General features: G+C 44.1%; 1 protein-coding gene across 3 annotated transcripts in view; it reads left to right on the plus strand.

The window, feature by feature from the left end:
• Positions 1-25,302, plus strand: part of VPS13B (vacuolar protein sorting 13 homolog B) — a 1,155,013-nt gene that overhangs the window by 854,601 nt on the left and 275,110 nt on the right. For all 3 annotated transcript variants that reach the window (XM_073679617.1, XM_073679614.1, XM_073679615.1), the window contains exon 35: positions 23,921-24,058. In XM_073679617.1, the coding sequence (XP_073535718.1) occupies positions 23,921-24,058 (138 nt within the window). The remainder of the gene's footprint in view (positions 1-23,920; positions 24,059-25,302) is intronic.

The raw sequence follows: 25,302 nt of genomic DNA on the forward strand, positions 1-25,302 counted from the left end.
CATGACTACAATCAACATTGTGCGATGATCAGGGTGAAGTGTCTTGGCAATCAAGAAGTATGTAGCTGATTCACAGTACACACGTGTGCGTGCTGATAAGGGCAAATTGAGGACTCTTTCCTACAGGCAATTACGTCAGGTTAAAAGAGCAGCGGCAAAAAAGCCTTGTCATAGCAGCAGACAAGTTTTTGAAGCTGCTGGTGCCTCCAACTTCCCCCGAACAACAAGATGCAGGGTCCTTCAGAGGTTTGCAGCTGTGCATATGCCATCCTGTCGACCTCCTCTATCCACTTCACACAAGCAGAAACGGCTCCAGTGGGCCAAACATTACATGAAGACTGATTTCAAAACTGTTTTGTTCACGGATGAGTGCCGTGCAGCGCTCGATGGTCCAGATGGATGGAGTGGAGGATGGCTTGTTGATGGACACCCCACGCAAACACGGCTACAGCGCCAACAAGGAGGAGGTGGAGTAATGTTTTGGGCTGGAATCATGGGGAGAGAGATTGTCGGCCCCTTTAGGATCCCTGAAGGCGCTAAAGATGAACTCCTTAATGTATGTGGATTTTCTCAAACAGCACTTCCTGCCATGGTTCAAGAAGAAGAACCATGTATTTCACAGCAAGATCATTTTTTTGCATGATAATGCACCATCTCATGCTGCACATAAAACATCTGCATCTCTGGCTGATATGGGCATAAAAGGGGACAAACTTATGGTGTGACCCCCATGCTCCCCTGACCTCTACCCCTTTCAGAACCTCTGGAGCATCATCAAAAGGAGTGTCTATGATGGCGGGAGGCAGTTCACATCTAAGCAACAGCTCTGGGAGGGTATTCTGTCCTCATGCAAAACAATTGAAGCAGAAACCATCCAAAACCTGACAAATTCAATGGACAAGAGAGTTCAGAAGCTCCTTTCGAACAAGGGGTCCTATGTGAAAATGTAACATAACCTAGAATAAAGTTTTGAGTTGAAAACTGTTTGATTTCAGTTTCTAATAACCTGCTAATGCTTATAATTTCAAAAATGACCATTTTTTTGTTTTTTATTAAAATGAAAAGGTTGATCGAAAAGTTTGGGGGATCTAAGAGTGTGGCAACCCAGTAGTCATGATTACTTCGAATTCTGACAATATGAGGGTCATGTTGCAGGTAGTGCAGCAAGAAGGCACTTATGTGTCTTGCGCTTCTCGGAGCCCCAAAATTATTTTCCGGGCTAGATGCAGCTAAAAATTATTATTAATTTTAAATCTGGTGGAGCTTAGTATAGATGGGCTAATAGGATCAGTGCTGCACACTGCTACAAAGCCCAAATTATTTTCCAGTCAAGATACAGATAAACATGATTAGTAATTTGAAAGCTTAAAACGGTTGGTAGGGTGATTTTAACCAATCATCAAGCTTTTACTCTCCCCAGGATGACACAGGGGTAGAAAAGTCGTTTCGGATCCATGATTTGTTCATCTTTATGAACGTGAGTCTGTCTACATTATCAGTGGAGAGCCGCGTGCGCTTATCTGTCAGCACACCACCAGCAGCGCTGAACACACGTTCAGACAGAACGCTGGCTGCGGGGCATGACAAGATCTCCAAGGCGTAAGTGGCTAGCACCGGCCATTTATCCAGATTGGAAGCCCAAAAAGAGCAAGGGTCCAGTGACAGTCATGGCTTCAATGTTTACTTGGAGATACTCCTGTACCATCGTCTCTAGGCGTTGACTATGTGTCAGACTTCTTGTCTCCTGTGGCCTTGCAAAGGATGGGCTAAAAAAGTGGTGAAATGATTCCGCAAAATTGATGTTACCAGCAGATACTGTGGTTCTGTTACGGTTTGAGTGCTGAACACTTGACGGTCCCACGGTTGGCAAGTTGGAACTGTGAGATTCACTACGTGCACCACTGGTGTTTTGTGGAAAAGCACATGTAAGATTCTGCAACAGTCCCTGCTGATACTCCTGCATGCGTGCATCCCTTTTTATGGCAGGAATAATTTCTGCAAATTTACTTTTGTATCGGGGATCTAACAGTGTGGCAACCCAGTAGTCAGTATTATTTCTAATTCTCACAATTCGAGGGTCATGTTGCAGGTAGTGCAGCAAGAAGGCACTCATGTGTGTTGCGCATCCAGGAGCACCAAGTCCCTGTTGTGTTGGTGGCGAGGTAACAATCATGCTTCCTTCCTCTGTCCTCTCCCCCCAACCTGGCACAACAGAAATGTGATCAATGTCTCCCTCATCTGATGAGTCTTCCATCAGTTCGTCCTCCACTTCTTCCTGGGCTCCTGCACCTTCCTCACTAGTTTGGCTGCTACCATGCGCCCTGGTAAAACCATCTCCCCCACCCTCACATGCCTACCGCCTTGGTGCTGCCGACCGTCTGGACCTTGCAGAGGTTAGCCCTTCCGCATACAACTTCTCCTCTACTTCCTCCACCTCCTCTTGTGCCACCACCTGACTCCGAATTCTGTTTAACATGTGCTCCAGCATGTAAATCACCGGAATAGTCATGCTGATAATGGCATCGTCAGCACTAAACATCTTCGTCGCCATTTCAAAACTGTGCAGAAGGGTGCATAGGTCCCTGATCTGAGACCACTCCTCCAGCGTGATTTGCCCCACCTCCGGATCTCGTTGGCCCAGGCTATACGTCAGAACGTATTGCACCAGGGCTTGTCGATGCTGCCACAGTCGCTGCAACATGTGCAGAGTTGAATTCCACCGGGTAGGCACATCGCATTTTAGCCGGTGAAGTGGCAGGCCCAACGACTTCTGTAGAGATGTAAGTCGCTGAGCTGCGGGATGCGAACGGTGGAAGTGAGCACACAGTGACCGTGCCCTCTGCAGAAGGCCATCTAGTCCGGGATAGTGGGCTAAAAATTGCTGGACAACCAGGTTCAACACGTGAGCCATACAAGGCACGTGTGTGACATTGCCCCGGCGAAGGGCCGCACCCAGGTTTGCAGCATTGTCGCACACGGCCTTCCCTGGTTTCAGGTCCAGTGGAGACAACCATTCATGAAATTGGTTCTCCAGAGCTGACCACAAGTCCTCAGCTGTGTGACTCACATTTCTCAGACATTTCAAAGTAAAAACCGCCTGATGACGTTGAGCCCTACTGCCAGCATAGTAAGGAGGTGTGCAGGATCCCTTCTGCGCAGTTAGAAAGCTTGTGGCATGACCAGACAGGCTTTGGGTGCAGGTGGAAGACCGAGAGGAGGTTGAGGAGGCAGAAGCAGTGGAGGAACTTTGACATAAAGAGGATTGACGCACAACTCGTGGGGACGGCAAGACTTGGACAGCAGCCCCTTGTCCTGCTGTCACCATAGTTACCCAGTGCCCAGTCAGCGACATGTAACGCCCCTGTCCATGCCTACTCGTCCAAGTGTCTGTGGTGAAATGCACCCTGTCACACACAGAGTTTCTCAAAGAAGCGGTGATGTTGTGTGCGACATGCTGGTGGAGCGCAGGCACACCTTTCTTTGAGAAGTAGTGCCGACTGGGCATCTGGTACTGGGGCACTGCGACGGACATAAGGTCTCGAAAATCCTCTGTGTCCACCAGGCGGAAAGGCAGCATTTCTGTAGCCAAGAGCTTGCAGATGGTGAAATTCAACCTCTTAGCTTTCTCATGGCTCGGAGGAAATGGTCTTTTACTTGTCCACATCTGAGGGACCGAGGGCTGGCTATTGTGCTTAGACGGGGTTGATAAGGGTGTCCCCGGCAAACTGCCGGTCTGTGAGGAAGATGTAGGCGGACATGTTAGGTTGCCTTGATCCAAAGGTGGTGCTATCGATGTCGGACAGCGCTCAAGACCAGCTGGTGTTACCACCTCCAAAGAAAATGATGACCTGCCAATCACGCTGGCTGTTGCGGGTAAAGAGGTGGCAGGTCTGCGCCCCAAAACAGGTTTGACTGCTGTCCCCCCAGTCACAGAGGATGAAGAGGGCGCGGATGCACAAGATATGGCAGACGGTGGTTGGCCCGGCCGGCTAGGCCGCATTGTAGCACACTGAGCTTCCCACTGCAACTTATGCTTCATGTCCATGTGCCGGTTCATGCATGAAGTACTCAAACTATGTATTTTTTGGCCTCTACTTAGCTTTTGCTGACAAATGTTACAGATAACACGAGTTGGGTCATCTTTATCGATCTGAAAAAATGCCCAGGCTATGCAAGGCTTAGCACCCATGCGACCTGAAGAGCCACCACGACTTGTGGTGAGAGGCAGAGTTGTGTTTGAGGATGCAGTTGTTGACGTGCTTCCAGTACTACGTCTCTGTCCAGGAAGGCGCAACCTGACCTCGTCGTCACTAGCATCTTCCTCCACCTCCTCTGCTGACCTCATCTCTTGGCTGACTGTGGGTTGACAGTAAGTGGGATCTCCAACCTCATCATCATCACCCTGTGCGTTATCACACCCGTCGTCCTCAGAGCCAACCTGTGCCTGCCCTGACAAAAAACTAAAGTTGTCGCTCCAATCAGGTATTTGAGTCTTATCATCGTCTTCCTCATTGTCTCCACCAACAGGAGTTACAGTTTGGGAATGAGGGTCTACATTATGGTCAGAACCTTCTGCGTCTGGTCCTGGATCCGATTCATAAAGATTCTGGGCATCAGTGCAGATCATTTCCTCGTCTGGATTCACAGAAGCGCTGGAGTCGACCTCTGATTCCCAGGCTATAGTATGAGTAAACAGCTCTGCAGACTCAACCATCTGTTCTACCTCATACTCAGACGGGCAGCTGGAGATTTGGGAGCTGTGAGGAAGCAAGTGCGATTGGGGTGACACCTTTGAGAACTGGAGTATTTGTGATGTTGAAGTTGATGTGGAGGAGAGCCCACTTAAAGGAGCACTTGATATCCGTTGAAGCACCTGCTGTTTTTGTGCCTCATCTAGAATTTGTAGCGATTGGCGTGGCCTTAAGAAAGGGATCTTATCACATTGTCCGCTAAAAGAAGTAGACATTTTAGTTTGGCTGGAAGATGGTCTTTCTTCTGCAGATGTTACTGTTGCTTTAACACCTACCCCATGGACACAACCTTTTTTCCCCTTCCCAACACGCCTATTCCCCTTTCCACCAGCAGCAGGCCTTTTTCCACTCATTTTGGTGGTTAACTAATTCACAACTCTGGAGTTGTTTGCACAAAAAAACAATGGATGGGAACCGAGCAGAGCTGAGTGGCCAAACTGTGGTATTAGGCCAAAACTATTGGCTGGGTTAGATGCAGAAAAAAATTATATTCAATTTGCAACCTGATGGAGGTCAGTATAGATGGACTAATAGAGAAAGTCCCACACACAGCTAGAAGCCCAAATATTTTTTCAGAGGTAGATGCAGAAAAAATATATATTCAGTTTGCAACCTGATGGAGGTCAGTATAGATGGACTAATAGAGAAAGTCCCACACACTGCTAGAAGGCCAAATATTTTTTCAGAGCTAGATGCAGACAAAAAATTATTTTCAGTTTGCAACCTGATGGAGGTCAGTATAGATGGACTAATAGAGAAAGTCCCATACACTGCTAGAAGGCCAAATATTTTTTCAGAGCTAGATGCAGACAAAAAATTATTTTTAATTTGCAACCTGATGGAGGTCAGTATAGATGGACTAATAGAGAAAGTCCCACACACTGCTAGAAGGCCAAATATTTTTTCAGAGTTGGATGCAGATAAAAATTATTTTTAATTTGCAACCTGATGGAGGTCAGTATAGATGGACTAATAGAGAAAGTCCCACACACTGCTAGAAGGCCAAATATTTTTTCAGAGCTGGATGCAGATAAAAATTATTTTTAATTTGCAACCTGATGGAGGTCAGTATAGATGGACTAATAGAGAAAGTCCCACACACTGCTAGAAGGCCAAATATTTTTTCAGAGCTAGATGCAGAAAAAAATTATATTCAGTTTGCAACCTGATGGAGGTCAGTATAGATGGACTAATAGAACAAGTCCCACACACAGCTAGAAGCCCAAATATTTTTTCAGAGGTAGATGCAGATAAAAATTATTTTTAATTTGCAACCTGATGGAGGTCTGTATAGATGGATTAATAGAACAAGTCCCACACACTGCTAGAAGCCCAAATATTTTTTCAGAGCTAGATGCAGAAAAAAATTATATTCAATTTGCAACCTGATGGAGGTCAGTATAGATGGACTAATAGAATGATGCTATGCCCAAAAGATTTTACTTCACTAGGTGCAGTAAAAAAATTGGTATTCTGTACACAGGTGGTATATCTTGCAACACAGATAGGCTACTCCACTGACTAACACACTCTGCAATAGGCCAAAAAGGATTAGCTTTGCTAGATTCAGCCAAATGCTGTGAAAAAAACTTGCACAGCACTGGCACAGACCTGCCTGGCAAAAACTGATAGGAACTGATGTAACCTAGTCCTGAAAAGGACTGCAATTACAATTAGTCTTTACTCCCACAATCTATCTATTTAAGAGCACAGACCTGCCTGATAAAAGTCGTAGGAAATGCTGTAACCTAGTCCTTAAAAGGACTGCAATCACAACTATTCCCTACTCCCAAGCTATCTGTAGATTTGTGCGAAAATTGGCTTGAAATTAACAAGGTATAGCGCACACAGCAACAGCGGTGCCGTCTAACACGCAGCTGCAGCAGTGAGAAAATGGTGGCGACGGGGAAAATGGCTTGGTCTTATAGGGCAAGGACATGTGACATACACTGCCAATGACACATGCCCTTGCTTGTGTGAGAAAAGCACTTCGCTCCGTGTGTGCGCTGCTGATAGGCTGACAGATTGCACCTCCCCACTGTAAATGCGGGAAAGAGAAAAAAAAATGGAGATCTTCATTATTCCTGCAGAGATCCATCCCCTGCCCCTCCCCTCACCCCGCTGTACACTCAAACTGCGTATTAACATTAATTTTCATCATTACTGAGAAAAAATCCAGTTATGATTTTGGTGCACGAACAGTTATCGAACATAACCTCGAACAGCCGAATTTTTCTCAAATCGTTCGTGTTCGCCGAACGGCTCGAACACCGCCCAAAACAGCTCGAATTTGAGATTGGCGAACAGTTCGAGTAGAACAATGCTCATCTCTACTTAAGATCCTTGATGGAGGAGCGGAGGTTCTTGGCCAAAATCTCCAGGTAGGCCGTGCTATCCATCTTCCCATGGATGCGAACCAGATGGCCAGGCCCCTTGGCAGAGAAACAGCCCCACAGCATGATGCTGCCACCACCATGCTTGACTGTAGGGATGGTATCCTTGGTCGTATGCAGTGCCATCCAGTCTCCAAACGTCACGTGTGTGGTTGGCACCAAAGATCTCGATCTTGGTCTCATCAGACCATAGAACCTTGAACCAGTCTGTCTCAGAGTCCTCCAAGTGATCATGAGCAAACTGTAGACGAGCCTTGACATGACGCTTTGAAAGTAAAGGTACCTTACGGGCTCGTCTGGAACGGAGACCATTTCGGTGGAGTACGTTACTTATGGTATTGACTGAAAAAAATGTCCCCACTGCCATGAGATCTTCCCGGAGCTCCTTCCTTGTTGTCCTTGGGTTAGCCTTGACTCTTCGGACAAGCCTGGCCTCGGCACGGGAGGACACTTTCAAAGGCTGTCCTGGCCGTGGAAGGCTAACAGTAGTTCCATAAGCCTTCCACTTACGGATGATGCTCCCAACAGTGGAGACAGGTAGGCCCAACTCCTTGGAAAGGGTTTTGTAACCCTTGCCAGCCTTGTGACCCTCCACGATCTTGTCTCTAATGGCCTTGGAATGCTCCTTTGTCTTTCCCATGTTGACCATGTCTGAGTGCTGTTCACAAGTTTGGGGAGGGTCTTAAATAGTCAGAAAAGGCTGGCAAAAGAGATCTTTAATCCACACATGTGAAGCTCATTATTCTTGGTGCCTGAACTACTTCTTAATACTTTAGGGGGACCAAACAGAATTCTTGTGGTTTGAGGGGTTGAATAATAAATGACACTCTGAATTAACTTTTTACGTTTTAAAAAAACAAACAAAAACAAAATTTGCTGCAGTGCATTTCCCACTTCCAGGCTGATCTACAGTACAAATGTCACAATGCCAAGTTAATTCCGCATGTGTCAACCAGCTAAATCTGCAGGGGGTTGAATACTACTTGTAGGCACTGTACATAAAAAATCTATTAAACATATACATGTCAAATGCCAAAGGCATAATAGACAAAGTGCTAGTGCATATGCCAGTGCAATAATAAGGAAAGAAACACATACCAATTTAATGGATATATGTGCCACAATAACACAGCATTTCATAGAGATGCTAATAATGAACATAGCCTAAATGCTCATTTGCCTATACAAATAAATGTGTGGATCTCGCATGGATAGGAAACTCTTGGCCACAGATGGTGAAAAGATAGATAATGATAAGCCAAATAACCTACATATGAAAGCCACCAGGGAAAAATAATGGGCTCTGTGTTTTCAACCACACTGTCGCCGTTTCGCCTCGCTTTATCCGTTATTTGGCTTATTATCTATCTTTTTACCTTCTGTAATTTTCGCTGTCTTTTTAGATTTTTTTTTTCTTACCTTTTTTTTTTCTAAGTTCCATTAGGGGATTTGAACCTACTAAGTACTATATATTCTTATATAACCATATTGCAGCATATTGTAAAAATCATGGCCTCCATTAAATCCCAGATTGCAGGCTGGTTTTCATAGGAGCACTGCCTTGGCAGGTATGGAGATCGTCAGCCGACCCCTTTCTGCCATGACATTCCATTAGCATATTGCGTCATGGACGGGCCAATGGGCATATGGAATGGTGGAATGGTGTGCCCCTGGACTGCTCCATTCCTGGTGTTAAAGGCAGATGACGGCTTAATAACAGAGCCATCATCTGCCGAGAATGGTGTGGGCTCAGCTCCTGAGCCAATTTCATACACCCTCTCCTAACAAGCACCATACATGGATGGCGCTCATTGTTAATGATTAAAAGTGGCATTGCTTAAATTAGGGTTGTCTTACATTCTGAAATGGTTAAAATTGCAAAGTGCTTGTATAAAAAAAAAAATAACTTTGCAATTTACTTATTTAAAATCCTCTCCGTTCTCAAATTCGGGAGGATTTTTAATTTCACAGTTTACCGCTTGTTGCATAGGTTACCGACGACTAATGCAGTGGCCAGTTTCCCATGCAAGGAGCTCACGCTTGCAAGATTTCCATTTCATCTTGCACGTGTGGCTCTGAAGCTGGCTTGAAGGCTAGATTTGGCAAGCTTACAAAACCCCTGTGTTTCTCCGATTCTACAGAGGGAAAGCTGCATCTGCTATCAGCATTAGAGAGCAACAATTCACGTTGTTAGCTGAGCCATGCCACCAGCCCGAACTGTGAATCCTCAGGACAGTGCTCCTACCCCTGTATACAAGGAAGTAAGGGGAGCAGTGTGCTCCTGAAGAACTAACACAAAACAACACCTTTAAAGGCTTTGTGCCTCCACTGAATCTAATATCATTAGTGGAGCAACTCAGCAGCTAGTTTTGAGAAAATATCCTACATATTTTTTTGTATACAGCTTCTATGTGGAAATATGTGCCCCAGGATGATGCAGCTGCTCCTTTATCATTATAGTGTTAAAACTCTGTGAATAGTCTGTAGTTGCTCATGCCTTTCCTCCCTCTGACCCCTGTATTCAAAGCAGTTCAATATTATTCACACATAGTATGATTATGTATATGTCCAAAAATCACCTTACATAGTCATGTCAGTGCTATAAAAGGGATTTTAAAAGCTTAAAGGGGTGTTCTCAAGTTACTTAACTGCTTTAACTAGTTAGACAGAATGAAAATAAAAAATTTTCAATTGACTTTCTTTTTCTATCTGCTGACATTTTCCTACAATGGCAGCTTTTATTTTACATAATGTACAGCTGGTTTCAATGTAGCTCAGCCACTAGTGCCTGCCCAGATTTCGGCCAAAACTGAGCAGTAATTACATTTCTGGAAAATGGTCAAAGGGGTTGTCCACTACTCTGACAACTCCTTCTTAACCTCTATGTTTCACCCCCAGTAAAATAACATCACTTATACTCACCTCTGGTACTTGCTCTTTTCCAGCGGCTTTGACTCTGGCTCTCTCAGGGCTTGTGTGACATTATGTTATGTTATGTCAGAGAGAAATCTGCAGCATAATTTGTAAACTTTAACTGTAATTTACCTCTGCAGCATCTGACTTGTAAAGTGCTGCAGAATTATTATTAATATTAAAGAGAATTGGAATAATCTTATTCAAGATGCTCGTACTTTTAATGCACAGTAGATTTTCCTCAGAGAAGTCCATACCAGAAAATGTCATTTTTAGGAAGCATATTCTTAACTGTTTGCTAAATACTTATTTGTAACTAAATGCACACCAAGTAATGTTAAATATACACACGTAGTCAAAATTGTTGGTACCTCTCGTTTAATGACCCACAATGGTCACAGAAATAACTTGATTGTGACAAAAGTAGTAGTAAATTAAAAATCTATGAAAACGCACAAATGAAAGTTAGACATTGCTTTTCAACCCTGCTTCCACAGAATTTTTTAAAAATTAAACTCATGAAATAGGCCTGGACAGAAATGATGGTACCCCTGAAAATAATGTGACGAAAGGGACATGTTAAATCAAGTTGTATCCACTAATTAGCATCACAGGTGTCTACAATCTTGTAATCAGTCAGTGGGCCTGTATATAGGGCTACAGATACTCACTGTGCTGTTTGGTGACATGGTGTGTACCACACTCAACATGGACCAGAGGAAGCAAAGGAAAGAGTTGTCTCAGGAGATTAGAAAGAAAATTATTGACAAGCATGTTAAAGGTTATAAGACCATCTCCATGCAGCTTGATGTTCCTGTGACTACAGTTGCACATATTATTCAGAAATTTAAGATCCATGGGACTGTAGCCAACCTCCCTGGACGTGGCCGGAGGAGGAAAATTGATGACAAATCAAAGAGACGGATAATACGAATGGTAACAAAAGAGCCCAGGATAACTTCTAAAGAGATTAAAGGTGAACTTAAAGCTCAAGGAACATCAGTGTCAGATCGCACCATCCGTCATTGTTTAATCCAAAGTGGACTTCATGGGAGACGACCAAGGAGAACACCATTGTTGAAAAAAAAAATCACGAAAAAGCCAGACTGGAATTTGCCAAACTACATGTTGACAAGCCACAAAGCTTCTGGGAGAATGTCCTATGGACAGATGAGACAAAAATGGAAGTTTATTCGGTCGTCCATGACAGCACCACGTGAGAGAGAGGATCCGCCCATCAAGGACAGGAAACCTACAGGTTAAAAAGGGCGGCCCTCTCTTTCCGCCTCAGTTTAGATTTCCTGTCCATGATGGGGGACCTTGCAGGCTTACCTGCAGAAGATGGACTCCTGTCCCAGAGAGGGCCACAGCAGGTGGTTGGAGCCGGTCCGTCCCGGTCCTCTGGAGACGCCACGGCAGGGCTCATGGGGGCGCCTCCGTGAGCGTTGCGGCAGGCGCGACATCGCCTCACGGGAGGTAGATGTCCGCCAGGTGTGGGGCCGCTAGCGGGCTTCCTCCCCCCCCCCCCCCTCGCTACCGCTTGCAGGAGATCCAGGTTGCGCCGGTGGCGCACGTGACGGGTGCGACCTTCTGACGCGACTTCCGGTGCGCCGGGCAGGAAGCCCTGTGACGTCACCGGAAGGGGCGGGGCTCGTTTGAATTTTTTGGCGTGAGCAGCTGAACGCCGGGGGATTGAGGACCTGGCGGCGAGTAGCCCACCTGGATCCCACCTGGACCTGGGGAGGAAGACCAAGGAGCAGGTAACACCCTCCTTGTTAAAAAAAAAAAAAAAAAAAAAGGAAACACACACCCACACATGGTAACGGTATGGCCAGTATATAAAGAGTCTGGTAACATACAGAGGTGCTTCCCAGCCCATTCTTACATTGTAAGCTATGGAAGATTCACAGGAGCTGTCACCTAGGCAACAACTTCTGCTGCAGGAGCAGCCCTCTGGGGAGCCCTCACAACTAGTGGCGCAGCGTCATTCCCGGCTAGGGTCTGGTCGTGCAACTAGAAGAGCTACCACTAAGAGCAGGAAGGACGGTCCGGTGCGGCGTGATTCCTCGCCATGCATGCTGGATTCTTCTGCTTCTACGAGCAAGAAATGTTCCTCGAAGTTCAAGCACAGAGAGTGTGCCTTATGTAGCTGTCCACTCCCTGATTCTTATAGCAAAAGGTTGTGTCAGCTTTGTATCAGCAAAATGATATCGGAGGAGACCCCAGATTTTTCCCTAGGCCTAAGAACTTTAATATGGGAAGAAATAGGCAAAGCATTGCAAGGTTCAGAGTCTGGGCATATTCCTCAAGAAACCCAGCCGGGTTCAGACTCTGAGCTATCGGTCGCTTCCTCCTCCGCCTTCTCTTCCTCTGATAGTGAGCCAAACAGACAGTGCTTCCCCCTGAAGGAGGTCGATGCCCTAGTAAAAGCCGTCCGATCTACAATGGGGATAGTGGACTCGAGGGTAGAGAAGTCAGCTGAGGATGTTATGTTTGGTGGTCTGGGGCTAAAGAAGAGAAGGGTCTTTCCAGTAAATTCAAGGGTGAAAGACCTCATTGATAAGGAGTGGAGAAAGCCTGACAAGAAGGGTAGTGTTCCTCCATCCTTTAAAAGGAAATATCCGTTTGAGGATGCTGTGTGTTCCTCCTGGTTAAAAGCACCCAAGCTGGATGTTGCTGTTACTAAAGCAGCGAAAAGAACTTCCCTCCCGTTCGATGATATGGGTGCATTGAGAGACCCCCTAGACAGACGGGCTGATACTTTCCTGAAAGGGGCATGGGAGACAGCTGCGGGAGCACTGAGACCAACAGTAGCAGCTACCTGTACGTCCAGAGCCCTGATGGTGTGGCTTGAACAGCTAGACAGTCAGTTGAAGGATGGGACTTCTAGGAAAGACATTATTTCTTCCCTTCCACTGGTTCAGGGGGCGGCGGCTTTTCTTGCTGATGCATCTGTGGACTCGGTGAGGTTGGCAGCAAAGTCAGCAGCACTGTCAAATGCGGCTCGGCGAGCCTTGTGGATTAAAAGCTGGCCAGGGGATTTACAGACTAAGTCCAGACTGTGTACAATCCCGTGTGAAGGGGAATACCTCTTTGGTCAGACCATGGATGACTTATTGGAGAAAGCAGGGGACCCTAAGAAGGGGTTTCCATCAGTTCCTCTACCCTCCTTTAAGAGATCGTTCCGGAAGAGGAAATTTTTCCGGAAGAGATATTTCAGGGAGCAAGACAAGTCTGATGAAAGAGGTCGAAAAGGTAGAGGTCTACTCTTTGGTCCGTCTCCAAAAATTGAGCAGAAGCCAGGGGATACGCAATCAGCCCAGGTGGGAGGGAGATTGTCATTTTTTGTCCCAGCTTGGGAACAGATTTCTCATAGCAATTGGATTTTAAGCCTGATTAAGTATGGTCTTAAATTTCAATTTAAAGCATTGCCTCACAAAAGGTTCATGGTTGTTCCCTCCAGTTCTTCCCCAGAACGCCAGGCTGCCCTCGTTTCGGAAGTACAAACCCTAATAAGAAAGCACGTCCTGATTGAGGTTCCGGAAGCTGAAAAGGGTCTTGGTTTCTACTCCCCGCTCTTCTTGATTCCGAAACCGGATGGAAGTTTCAGGACAATTATAAATCTGAAATCCCTGAATAATTTCCTTAAAATACACACCTTTAAAATGGAGTCTTTAAAATACGTAATAAAGTTACTTTTTCCCCACTGCTATATGGTAGTGCTCGATCTCAAAGATGCGTATTACCATATCCCAATTCATAGTGATTACCAGAAATACTTGAGGCTGGCCATTGAAATAGACGGGGTGGCTAAACACTTCCAATACACTGCACTCCCCTTCGGTTTAGCTATAGCCCCACGGGTTTTTACTAAAGTAATGGCGGAAGTTATGGCCCATATAAGAGAAAGGGACATTTTAATTATCCCTTACCTGGATGATCTCCTGATAGTGGGGAATTCGTTGGTTCAATGCGAGACCCACCTGCAGGAGACCATGTCGGTCTTAAAGAGTTTGGGGTGGTTTCTAAATTTAGAAAAATCTAGACTATCTCCACTCAAGGTACAACAATATCTGGGGGTCATATTAGATTCCAGGAAACAGCTATGTTGTCTTCCAGAAGAGAAAATGGATAGAATCCGGGAGTTGGTAGAACAATGTATACGTAAACCTTCTATGTCACTCCGTAAGGCCATGTCACTATTGGGAACCTTCACCTCCACTTTTCCTGCGGTTCGTTGGTCACAATTGCATTCAAGAGCCTTTCAGTGGGATGTGTTGTACAATAACGCAGCTTTAGAGGGGCATCTAGACCGTAAGTTTACGCTAGGTCCTCGTGCCATATGGTCCCTTCGTTGGTGGTTACGACAAGACAATCTTGCTAAAGGGGTTCCCTGGGAATGTAGTCCAACTGCAGTCTTGTCCACTGATGCAAGTGCTACAGGTTGGGGAGCTTACTTTGAAGGGAAATTAGTGCAGGGAACCTGGTCAAGCAGTGAGCAACAGTTGTCATCAAATGTTAAGGAGCCTCTGGCGGTGCAGCATGCGTTCAACGAGTTCCTTATATATTTTCAGGACCAGCATGTCCGTGTACTCTCGGACAATCAAGTCATGGTAGCTTACATAAACCACCAAGGGGGAACCCGCTCAAGAAACTTGATGAGGGTAGCGAACGCACTTCTGCTGAAAGCCGAAGATCACTGTCTCTCTCTTTCGGCTACTCATCTAAAAGGCAAGGAAAACATCACAGCGGATTTCCTCAGCCGTACTTCTGTAAAAGAAGGAGAGTGGTCCCTAAATACACAAATATTCTCCAGAATTGTAGAGATGTGGGGCCTTCCGTCTGTGGACTTATTCGCAACAAGAGCCAATCGGAAAGTGGAAAATTTTTGTTCCTTAGACCCCAGAGAAGGACCCCTGGCAGTGGACGCCTTTATGGTTCCCTGGAGGTTTCCTCTGGCATATGCCTTCCCTCCCATGATCCTGCTCCCAGCGGTGATAAAAAAGATCAGGGCAGACCGGGCCAGAGTGATACTCGTATGTCCCTTTTGGCCCAAAAGACCGTGGTTCCCTTGTCTCCGGAAGATGTCCATATCAGATCCCTGGGTTCTTCCGGAGATTCCGGACCTCCTCACTCAAGGGCCACTTTACCATCCTCCAACCCCGAGTCTACATTTGACGGCGTGGAATTTGAGAGGGTGTTATTGACCAACAAAGGATTCCCCGCAAATGTAGTGAATACTCTCCTGGCTAGCAGAAAACCTGTTACCACCCGTATTTATGCCAGGACCTGGAGGAAGTTTCTGTCCTTTGCAGAAGTTAAGGTGGAGGAGGCGCCCCCTATTGGGAAAATTCTGGAATTTCTGCAGCGAGGCTTAGAATTAGGTCTCACTACCAGTACCTTGAAAGTACAGGTGTCGGCGTTGGGAGCTTTATTTTCTTCCAATATTGCAGATAACTATTGGATAGGCCGTTTTATAAAAGCTTCCTTTAGGTGTAGACCCATTACCAAAGCAAAGATGTCTCCCTGGGATTTGAATTATGTCTTAGATGCCTTGACCAGTCCTCCTTTTGAGCCACTAGATTTAGTCTCCCCCAAAATTATTTTCCTAAAGACGGTCCTGTTAGTAGCCCTAACTTCAGCCAGGAGAGTCAGTGACCTACAGGCCCTTTCAATATGCCCTCCATTCACGCAAATTCTGGACGATAGGATTAGATTAAAACCTGATCCAGCCTTTCTTCCTAAAGTGGCCACTCGATTCCATAGAACCCAGGAAATAGTTCTCCCAACTTTTTGCTTTCCGCCCAAAAATCAAAAAGAGGAGAGACTTCACACTTTAGACGTTAGGAGGTGCGTACTAAGGTACTTAGAAGTATCACATGGCTTTAGAAAGGATAAGTCCCTATTTATTTGCTATCAGGGGGCTAGGAAGGGTTGTAAGGCCTCAAAGGCTACAATCGCTAGATGGATCAAGGAGGCCATTTCCCTCGCATACTCCTCAGGGGATAAAGAGATACCGGAGGGATTGAGGGCGCATTCTACCAGAGCGGTGTCAACCTCCTGGGCGGAGAAGACAGGGCTTTCCATTGAGGAGATTTGTAAGGCTGCCACTTGGTCTTCTCCCTCTACTTTCTATAGGCACTATAGATTGGATCTGGGTGGCTCTGCAGATCTCACTTTCGGGAGAAGGGTGCTTCAAGCTGTGGTCCCTCCCTAATTTCCTTCGTCTCTGTAATTCTCTCACGTGGTGCTGTCATGGACGACCGAATAAAGCCTTAGTTACTTACCGGTAACGGGATTTTTCGGAGCCCATGACAGCACCCGTATATTCCCTCCCTTCACTTTTGTTGTGCACTCCTGTAGATTTGATTTCTTTTTGTGCACCCTTGTGGGAAATTGATGAAAAGTAATGTACTTAATGTGATTATGTTTTGTTATAACTAACCTTGGCGGTACTCTCATGCTCTGTTAACTAAACTGAGGCGGAAAGAGAGGGCCGCCCTTTTTAACCTGTAGGTTTCCTGTCCTTGATGGGCGGATCCTCTCTCTCACGTGGTGCTGTCATGGGCTCCGAAAAATCCCGTTACTGGTAAGTAACTAAGGCTTTTTGGCAAGGCACATCAGCTCCATGTTCACAGATGGAAAAATGAAGCATATCAAGAAAAGAACACTGTCCCTACTGTGAAACATGGAGGAGACTCAGTTATGTTCTTGGGATGCTTTACTGCATCTGGCACAGGGTGTCTTGAATCTGTGCAGGCTACAATGAAATCTTAAGACTATCAAGGGATTCTAGAGAGAAATGTGCTGCCCAGTGTCAGAAAGCTTGGTCTCAGTCGCAGGTCATGGGTCTTGTAACAGGATAATGACGCAAAACACACAGCTAAAAACACCCAAGAATGGCTAAGAGGAAAAGATTGGACTATTCTGAAGTGGCCTTCTATGAGCCCTGACCTAAATCCTATTGAGCATCTTTGGAAAGAGCTGAAACATGCCGTCTGGAAAAGGCAACCTTCAAACATGAGACAGTTGGAGCAGTTTGCTCATGAGGAGTGGCCAAAATACCTGTCGAGAGGTGCAGAAGAATCATTGACAGTTACAGGAATCGTTTGATTGCAGTGATTGCCTCAAAAGGTTGTTCAACAAAATATTAAGTTAAGGGTCCCATCATTTCTGTCCAGGCCGATTTCATGAGTTTAATTTTTTTTAAATTCTATGGAAGCAGGGCTGAAAAGCAATGTGTGACTTTCATTTGGTCATTTTCATAGATTTTTAATTTATTATTACTTTTGTCAGATTCAAGTTATTTCTGTGACCATTGTGGGTTTTTCTTTCATTAAACGAGGGGTACCAACAATTTTGACCACGTGTGCAGGTAACGTATGTCCCTATTTTGTTCATGATGTTGCGATACTGGACATGTGACACATCTCCACGTGTTTTACCATGCAGTTTTTGGTGTTACAGATTGTACATATTAAACCTTTTTTTTTTTTTTTTAATGTTTCATTTCTAAAAAAAAAAAAATGCTCATCATGTAGCACTCTACTGCAACGTATGAACCCAGAATTATGAAGGTAATACAACTTACGCTTCACACCTGAGCCCACGCTCAATCTTCGTATTGATTTGTTTTCCTTACATACGACTTTGATTGACAGCACATGTATAGAGGCCGGTTGTCACACTGCATTATTGACAGTTAAAAGAAAAAAATGTCATAAAGCAATAAACACATCAATGGCGTAGAACTAAAAATTGGGTCATTTTCTGATGTCCATGAATAAGGTCTGTTGATTAGACATGCTCTAGCAATCCCCATTAGAGCTGACCACTGCAGACCCTGCCCTGTGTAGTGCAAACACTGTCAAGACAAAGCTGACAGGCCCTCGTTCCATAGCGTAAATAGTGTCCATGTTATAAAACAATCTACATTATAGAAGTAAAGCAGGTAAAGTCATAGTTCATGTAATACTATTATCAGAACTATTAATGAAATAATTCTGGCACCGCCGCTCCTGTCCGGAAGATGGAAGGAGCTTGTTACAAGACACATCCACCAGCCTACTCCATCCCATTGAAAACTGAACTACTTTCCTTGTGAGGAGAACCTGCTCAAATGCCGGTAAAAGATAGACGAAATTAGAGCAGGTACAGCATTTTAATATGAACAGAAGGTTAGCTAACAAGAGGACATGGCTTCCTGAGTAAAGAACATGACGAAGCCTTGAAAATGATGGAAGTTGCATAGTCTGTTAACTTAAGGTAGTGTGGCCTAATGTGTCCCGTTTTGCTTCACCACGTACATGGTTTCCTCTATTCACTTCTTTTGAAGTTCCAAAAGTGGCCAAGCCAATCAACGTTGTTGATTCAGGACTAATTCAGTTTTCTGTTGTCACGTGCAAGAATGCTGGCATTAGATATCTTCTATTTTCCAATCTTACCTCCATAAAATATTAGCTAATTATATAATCAATCCTACCTAAATTCTGGCCTGTGATTAGTTGGGGTTGATTGTTTAAAATGTCTACTTCCATTGAGTTTTGGGAAATCAGGTGATTTGATACAAAATAAAGGGAATCTGTAAGAAGTTTTTTGCTATGTAATCTTAGGGCAGCATGAGGTAGGGGTTAAAACACTGAATTCAGCGATGTGTCACTTATTAGTCTGGGTGCTGTTGTTTACTTACAATAAAGGTTTTATCACTAGGAGATTATCATTGTCCAGACTAGCTGTCAAGTGGTCCGACCATGCCCCCTCTTCTGATAAGCAGCTCACTGTCAATAGACAAGGTAAATAAAGAGCCTGGTGTGGGCGGGGTTAGCTTTCTCCGCTCTGCTGCATGCAAAATATAAGAAATCTGATTATATCAAACCTGCCGCACCCAGTAAACTAAGTGATACATTGCTGGAATCAGAGTCTCTTTTCCTACATTATGCTTCTCTCACATGATGTAGAAAAACCTGCTGACAGATTCTCTTAAGTCAAAGAAGATGGTAAATGGAGTACATGGGAACAACTGCAGAAAATACATGAAATAAGGTTATTTATATGCACATGGAATCTCTTCTGAAGTCCACAAAGTTACAAAGTTTGTGACACACGGACCGCTGGTTGCCAGATTTAGCAAAATCTAAATATTTAAAACAATGTTTACAATTATACTTATCAAAATCAGAATAGTAACTCACTGCCGGATTCTCAGGGTCTAAAACTAGACCTTTCCCTGAATATTAAAGGATTTAAGGACGTAATTAATTGTCTCCAGAAGGCAAAGTTTTCCTTGAGGTAGCACAGCTTGAACAATGCTGAAAACAATAATAGATCTATACAAATAATCCGAATAAGCAAACGGCCCCCAGGCAAATATATTCATATTTTTAAATATTTATTTGTAGGGTTGATAACTCTGTTTGGGCTTTGAGATGAAGACCTCAATAAGGTCAGATCCATTCCAAATCATTTTATAACGCAAGGTGCTTGTAGTTTCTGGATGCTGGCCAGTAGTATCGTTACATTCATGTTTTCAACTGACCGCGCTTCTTTGAAGTTTAGGACTAAGTGGACTGTTGGCATAAGACGCCTTAGTGGGTTAAATCTTACTAAGTGATGGTTAAAGACTGGGAGAACCACAAGAATCTGTTGAGATTTATACAGAGTGTGATAGGACATTTGATAATTTGATGTTTTATCACACATTTGTTCTTAAACAAGTACTTTATACTTAGGGATATGGAACCAAAGAAATTAAGAGGTAAAAATTGTGCTGGCTAATTTACTAATACCACATAATGTATAAAAAAAATAGCATATTGTTTTTTTAGAGTTTGAAGGTGTTATCTGCTTTCGACTGACCCGTTGATATATGCCCAATATGAGGAAAGCAGGATTTCACTGATGTGCGTACATTACCCTGTCATCCATTTATTCTTATATACATCTTCCAATGACAGATGTTACACACATTAAATGGATGAAAACCTATTTAATAAAAGGAATTTTTCACTAATCTATTTAATTTTAAATAAAGTCTGTTTTATGATATCATAGTATTGAGATGAACTTTTGTAATTGACCAAATACTTATTTTCCACCAAAATTTTAAAAAAATTTCTTTCCAAATCAGACAATGTGATTTTCAGGATTTGTTTTCTCATCTTGTCTCTCATAGTTGACCTCTACCTATGATGTCAATTACAGACCTCTCTCATCTTTTTTAGGTGGAGAACTTGCACAATTGGTGGCTGACTAAATATTTTTTTCCCCACTGTATAAGAGTAACAGCAGCCATAATTCCTATTACACTTGCTCCTTAGCAATGTCTTCTTGATATATAATCCTGCCGTTTCTTTTTCTCCTATCCTGCTCTTTGCTAGAGTGTCTGATAGCTAACAACTCTGATCAAGAGTCAACCAATATGATTTACCTACGAGCATTTCATTTGAAAAAGCTGTACACTGCAACAAAGAACTTTTTTTAATTTAATTTTAAAAGCTCTTGCAATCTATCTGAAGCAGGTTTAGTACTTCACTGTAAGGCTGTGTTCACACATTGCTTTTTTTCAGCGTCTTTTTGGTGCGTTCTTTTTATGCAAATTTTCAGCTGCGTTTTACAGTCCCAACAAAGTCTATGAGATTCCGGAAATCTCATGCACACAGCTTGGTTTTTATTTGATCAAAAACGTACCAAAAAACAAGAAAAATCCTAAACAAACCTCCTGCCAAGAGATCAGGTTTTGCTGCAGAAAAAAATAAAGCTGAAAAAAAGGCAATGTGTGAACATAGCCATAATCACATCCAGGGGATCCAGGGAAGCAGTTTGTAACCACTTCTATAGTTTATTTCGCAAGCTAAATAGGGGGTTAATGAGCTCTATGTAGAGAACTGAAACATCAACGCTACCGATGCTTCTGTGGGGCCTTGTGATAGCATGGTTGCCAGGTGCCTTCTGGCATACAGAGCTGTCGAGTCCTGCCAGATCCCAAACAGTTCTGAGAATGCATGCAGAAATGTGAAAAACTTGTAAAATCTGCCAACTCGCTGAGAGATTAGTATAAAGCCATTTTTTAAAGTCTAGGAGGAAGGAGAAGTGAGAGGAGACTACAAAAACAGAAACAACGCTACTGCTTTCTAGTATGTTATATCCCTTCAGAGCTGGATTCACAGCTACACTGCTCAGTACTGCTGAATAATGCCCTCCATGCTGCTGCTGCTTCTGAACATGTGCTACATAGGTGCAGGGGAACAAGAATCTTTCATGTCTCTGTGTGCTGTCTTAGAAGAACACCATCATAACTGCTAGTCTTCACCCACTGTCTCAGAGACAACTTAAAATTAGATATGAAGCCTGGAGACGTAAGCTGTTCTCTTCTTGAATTACATCAATCAGTCATGAACATCCCATTTCGAATCACATCCGATGAAGCAATCGTCTGCTTGCTTTGGGTTCGGCTCCTGGCAATCTAGTGTTCTTGTTTTGCCAGGGAAAACAGGTGCCGAGGACAACCCGGGCATCTCCCCAGAGCCATCTGCTGTGAAGGAAATGTGTTATTACATGGCAACCATTCAAATGAGTAATCATCAGTGAAATGTAAGGACTAGTCAAGTGTACCATGGTAGCCACTCATAGAGATCATCTGCCTGTTCTGTCTCATCGAGGGGTGCTCCTTATGAGACAGCTCCTTTAAGTACATTCATTGTAATTGGATCAGTGATTGTAGCTTGATGGATAACCTCGCAGATAATTCATCCTTTTCTTCATCCCAGACACATCAAATTTACACCAAGTTGTCGTCTCTATAGGGTTGTAATATCCAATTTGCTTTTTCTTTTTTGAACTTTTCTCTCCTCTCCTTAACATTTGTCCCTTGTAAGTTACTAGGTTACCACTCCTGCGGTCTGCATCGGCTCTGGAAGTAATGTCTGCTCCATTTGGAAATCACAGCAACGCTGCAGCCTGTGATTGGCTGCAGAAGTCAGGTGACTACAAGAGCACTTCAATAAATATTTATCAAGAGACAAGCTCTTCTAGTCACCTGACCTCTGCAGACAATCACAGACTGCCGTGCTGTGACTTACGATTGGGACAGACACTTCTTCAGGAGCCAGCAAAGACCTCTAGATCCGCTTGCTCTGGAGCATGAGTAAATCTTCTTATTTTCAAACAATCCTTGCCTTAAAAAAATATATACACTACTCAAAAAAAATAAAGGGAACACTTAAACAACAGAATATAACTCCAAGTAAATCAAACTGCTGTGAAATCAAACTGTCCACTTAGGAAGCAACACTGATTGACAATCAATTTCACATGCTGTTGTGCAAATGGAATAGACAATAGATGGAAATTATTGGCAATTATCAAGACACACTCAATAAAGGAGTAGTTCTGCAGGTGGGGACCACAGACCACATCTCAATACCAATGCTTTCTGGCTGATATTTTGGTCACTTTTGAATGTTGGTTGTGCTTTCACATAGCATGAGACGGACTCTACAACCTACAGAAGTTGCTCAGGTAGTGCAGCTCATCCAGGATGACACATCAATGCGAGCTGTGGCAAGAAGGTTTGCTGTGTCTGTCAGCAAAGTGTCCAGAGGCTGGAGGCGCTACCAGGAGACAGGCCAGTACACCAGGAGACGTGGAGGGGGCCGTAGGAGGGCAACAACCCAGCAGCAGGACCGCTACCTCCGCCTTTGAGCAAGGAGGAACAGGAGGAGCACTGCCAGAACCCTGCAAAATGACCTCCAGCAGGCCACAAATGTGCATGTGTCTGCACAAACGGTTAGAAACCGACTCCATGAGGGTGATATGAGGGCCCGACATCCACAGATGGGGGTTGTGCTCACAGCCCAACAACGTGCAGGACGCTTGGCATTTGCCACAAAACACCAGGATGGGCAAAGTCGCCACTGGCGCCCTGTGCTCTTCACAGATGAAAGCAGGTTCACACTGAGCACATGTGACAGACGTGACAGAGTCTGGAGACGCTGTGGAGAGAGATCTGCTGCCTGCAACATCCTTCAGCATGACCGGTTTGGCAGTGGGTCAGTAATGGTGCGGAGTGGCATTTCTTTGGAGGGCCGCACAGCCCTCCATGTGCTCGCCAGAGGTAGCCTGACTGCCATTAGGTACCGAGATGAGATGCTAAGACGCCTTGTGAGACCATATGCTGGTGCGGTTGGCCCTGGGTTCCTCCTAATGCAGGACAATGCCAGACCTCATGTGGCTGGAGTGTGTCAGCAGTTCCTGCAAGATGAAGGCATTGAAGCTATGGACTGGCCCGCCCGTTCCCCAGACCTGAATCCGATTGAGCACATCTGGGACATCATGTCTCACTCCATCCACCAACGTCACATTGCACCACAGACTGTCCAGGAGTTGGCGGATGCTTTAGTCCAGGTCTGGGAGGAGATCCCACAGGAGACCATCCGCAATCTCATCAGGAGCATGCCCAGGCGTTGTAGGGAGGTCATACAGGCACGTGGAGGCCACACACAATACTGAGCCTCATTTTGACTTGTTTTAAGGACATTACATCAAAGTTGGATCAGCCTGTAGTGTGTTTTTCCACTTGAATTTTGGGGGTGACTCCAAATCCAGGCCTCCATTGGTTAATAAATTTGATTTGCATTGATGATTTTTGTGTGATTTTGTTGTCAGTACATTCAACTTTGTACAGAACAATGTATTCAATGAGAATATTTCATTCATTCAGATCTAGGATGTGTTATTTGAGTGTTCCCTTTATTTTTTTGAGCAGTGTATTTTACTGTCGGACAACCCCTTTAAATATTTTGATTTCCTGTGAGAAAATTATTAATCTATTGAACTAAAGGAGATTATATTGCTTATCTGTTGTAGATGTTGGAAAAATTTTACCAGAAGGTTTGGATTACTCCAAGATTTGGCTACAGACAGCGGCAGGAGAGGTTAATGTCAGAACAGGTATTCCTCCACCATTTGTCACCCTGCAAATAAAGGATTTCCTTAATGGGCCAGGTAAGAGCTGTCAATTAATATTATTGTTATGCTGCATTCACACACAGTGAATGTGCTCGCAGTCTTTTAACTGCTTCATCTAAAATCAAGTAATATTTCAGGGCAATGGCTGTTTGGATTGTAGTGGCAGTGCAATTATGCGAGTGAAACAGCTACAGTATTTCTTCTTGTTCAGTTTGGCAGAAGGTGGGGACAGTGACGCCAGCGCTTATTGGGCGCCGGGCTCACGTGTCACAACAACCGCTCAAGAGCCCCGGGACCGCAAGTGCCAACACCGCTGTAACGGTGCTGACACGGGAGGGGAGTATAAACTTTTTTTATTTTATCGGGGCAAAACATTTACATCAAGAAGGGGTTGTCCTAGTAGTCGACCACCCTTTTAAATAAACAAGTCGTTTAGGAGACAATATGGTGACTAAACCAAAAGACATTTTTTCTTTCATCAACCCTCATATATGTTGGTAACTTAAATGCCCTTTTATATAGATGCAATTTTATTTAGTTTTTTTATATTTAAATGTATATATTTTGGGCAAAAAAAATAATTCAGCAAAGTTTTATTAAAAATTTTGATCTGTTTAACTTTTGCAGCTTCTTGTTATCACTGTATGTAGTTGACTGCAGAATGAGTTGATAATGAACCAGTCAATGAGCTCTTTCTGACTACAGTATGGGTAACCCCAGTTTTTCTCCTTCTGTATTCTATGCTTATTTATGACCACATGTGCCACTTTGAAAGGTTAACCCCTACCAATAGATGACATACGTTGTATGTCGACTCCCTGTCTTTGATGCGTGCTCAGAAACTAGTCTGTATTAGGAATTCATGCTGCCTTAGGCACTTTAAAGGGGTATTCCCATCTCCAAGATCCTATCCCAATATGTAGTAGGTATAATAATATTAACAAATATCTCCAGTTAGAAATGTAGTATAGTTTTTCTGCTTCGCTATATCTCTTTCCTCATGTGCAGCCATTGCAGGACCTTAGGTATCCATGGTTATGACCACAAGCAACTAGCTAACTAACTGTTACTATTTCAGCGGTCGTAACCATGGATACCTAAGGTTCTGTAATGCCTGTGCATGAGGAACGAGACAGTGAATCAGAAAAACTATGCTACATTTCTAATTAGAGGTATTTGCTAATATTATTATTATTATTACACCCACTACATATTGGGATAGGATCTTGGAGATCAGAATACCCCTTTAAGTCTAGAAGGTGAGACTATGGATATGTGCA

This window comes from Phyllobates terribilis, unplaced genomic scaffold, assembly GCF_046119375.1.
Source record: "Phyllobates terribilis strain yellow unplaced genomic scaffold, ASM4611937v1 Scaffold_4__5_contigs__length_816908805, whole genome shotgun sequence".
In the NCBI taxonomy this organism is placed as follows: Eukaryota; Metazoa; Chordata; class Amphibia; order Anura; family Dendrobatidae; genus Phyllobates; species Phyllobates terribilis.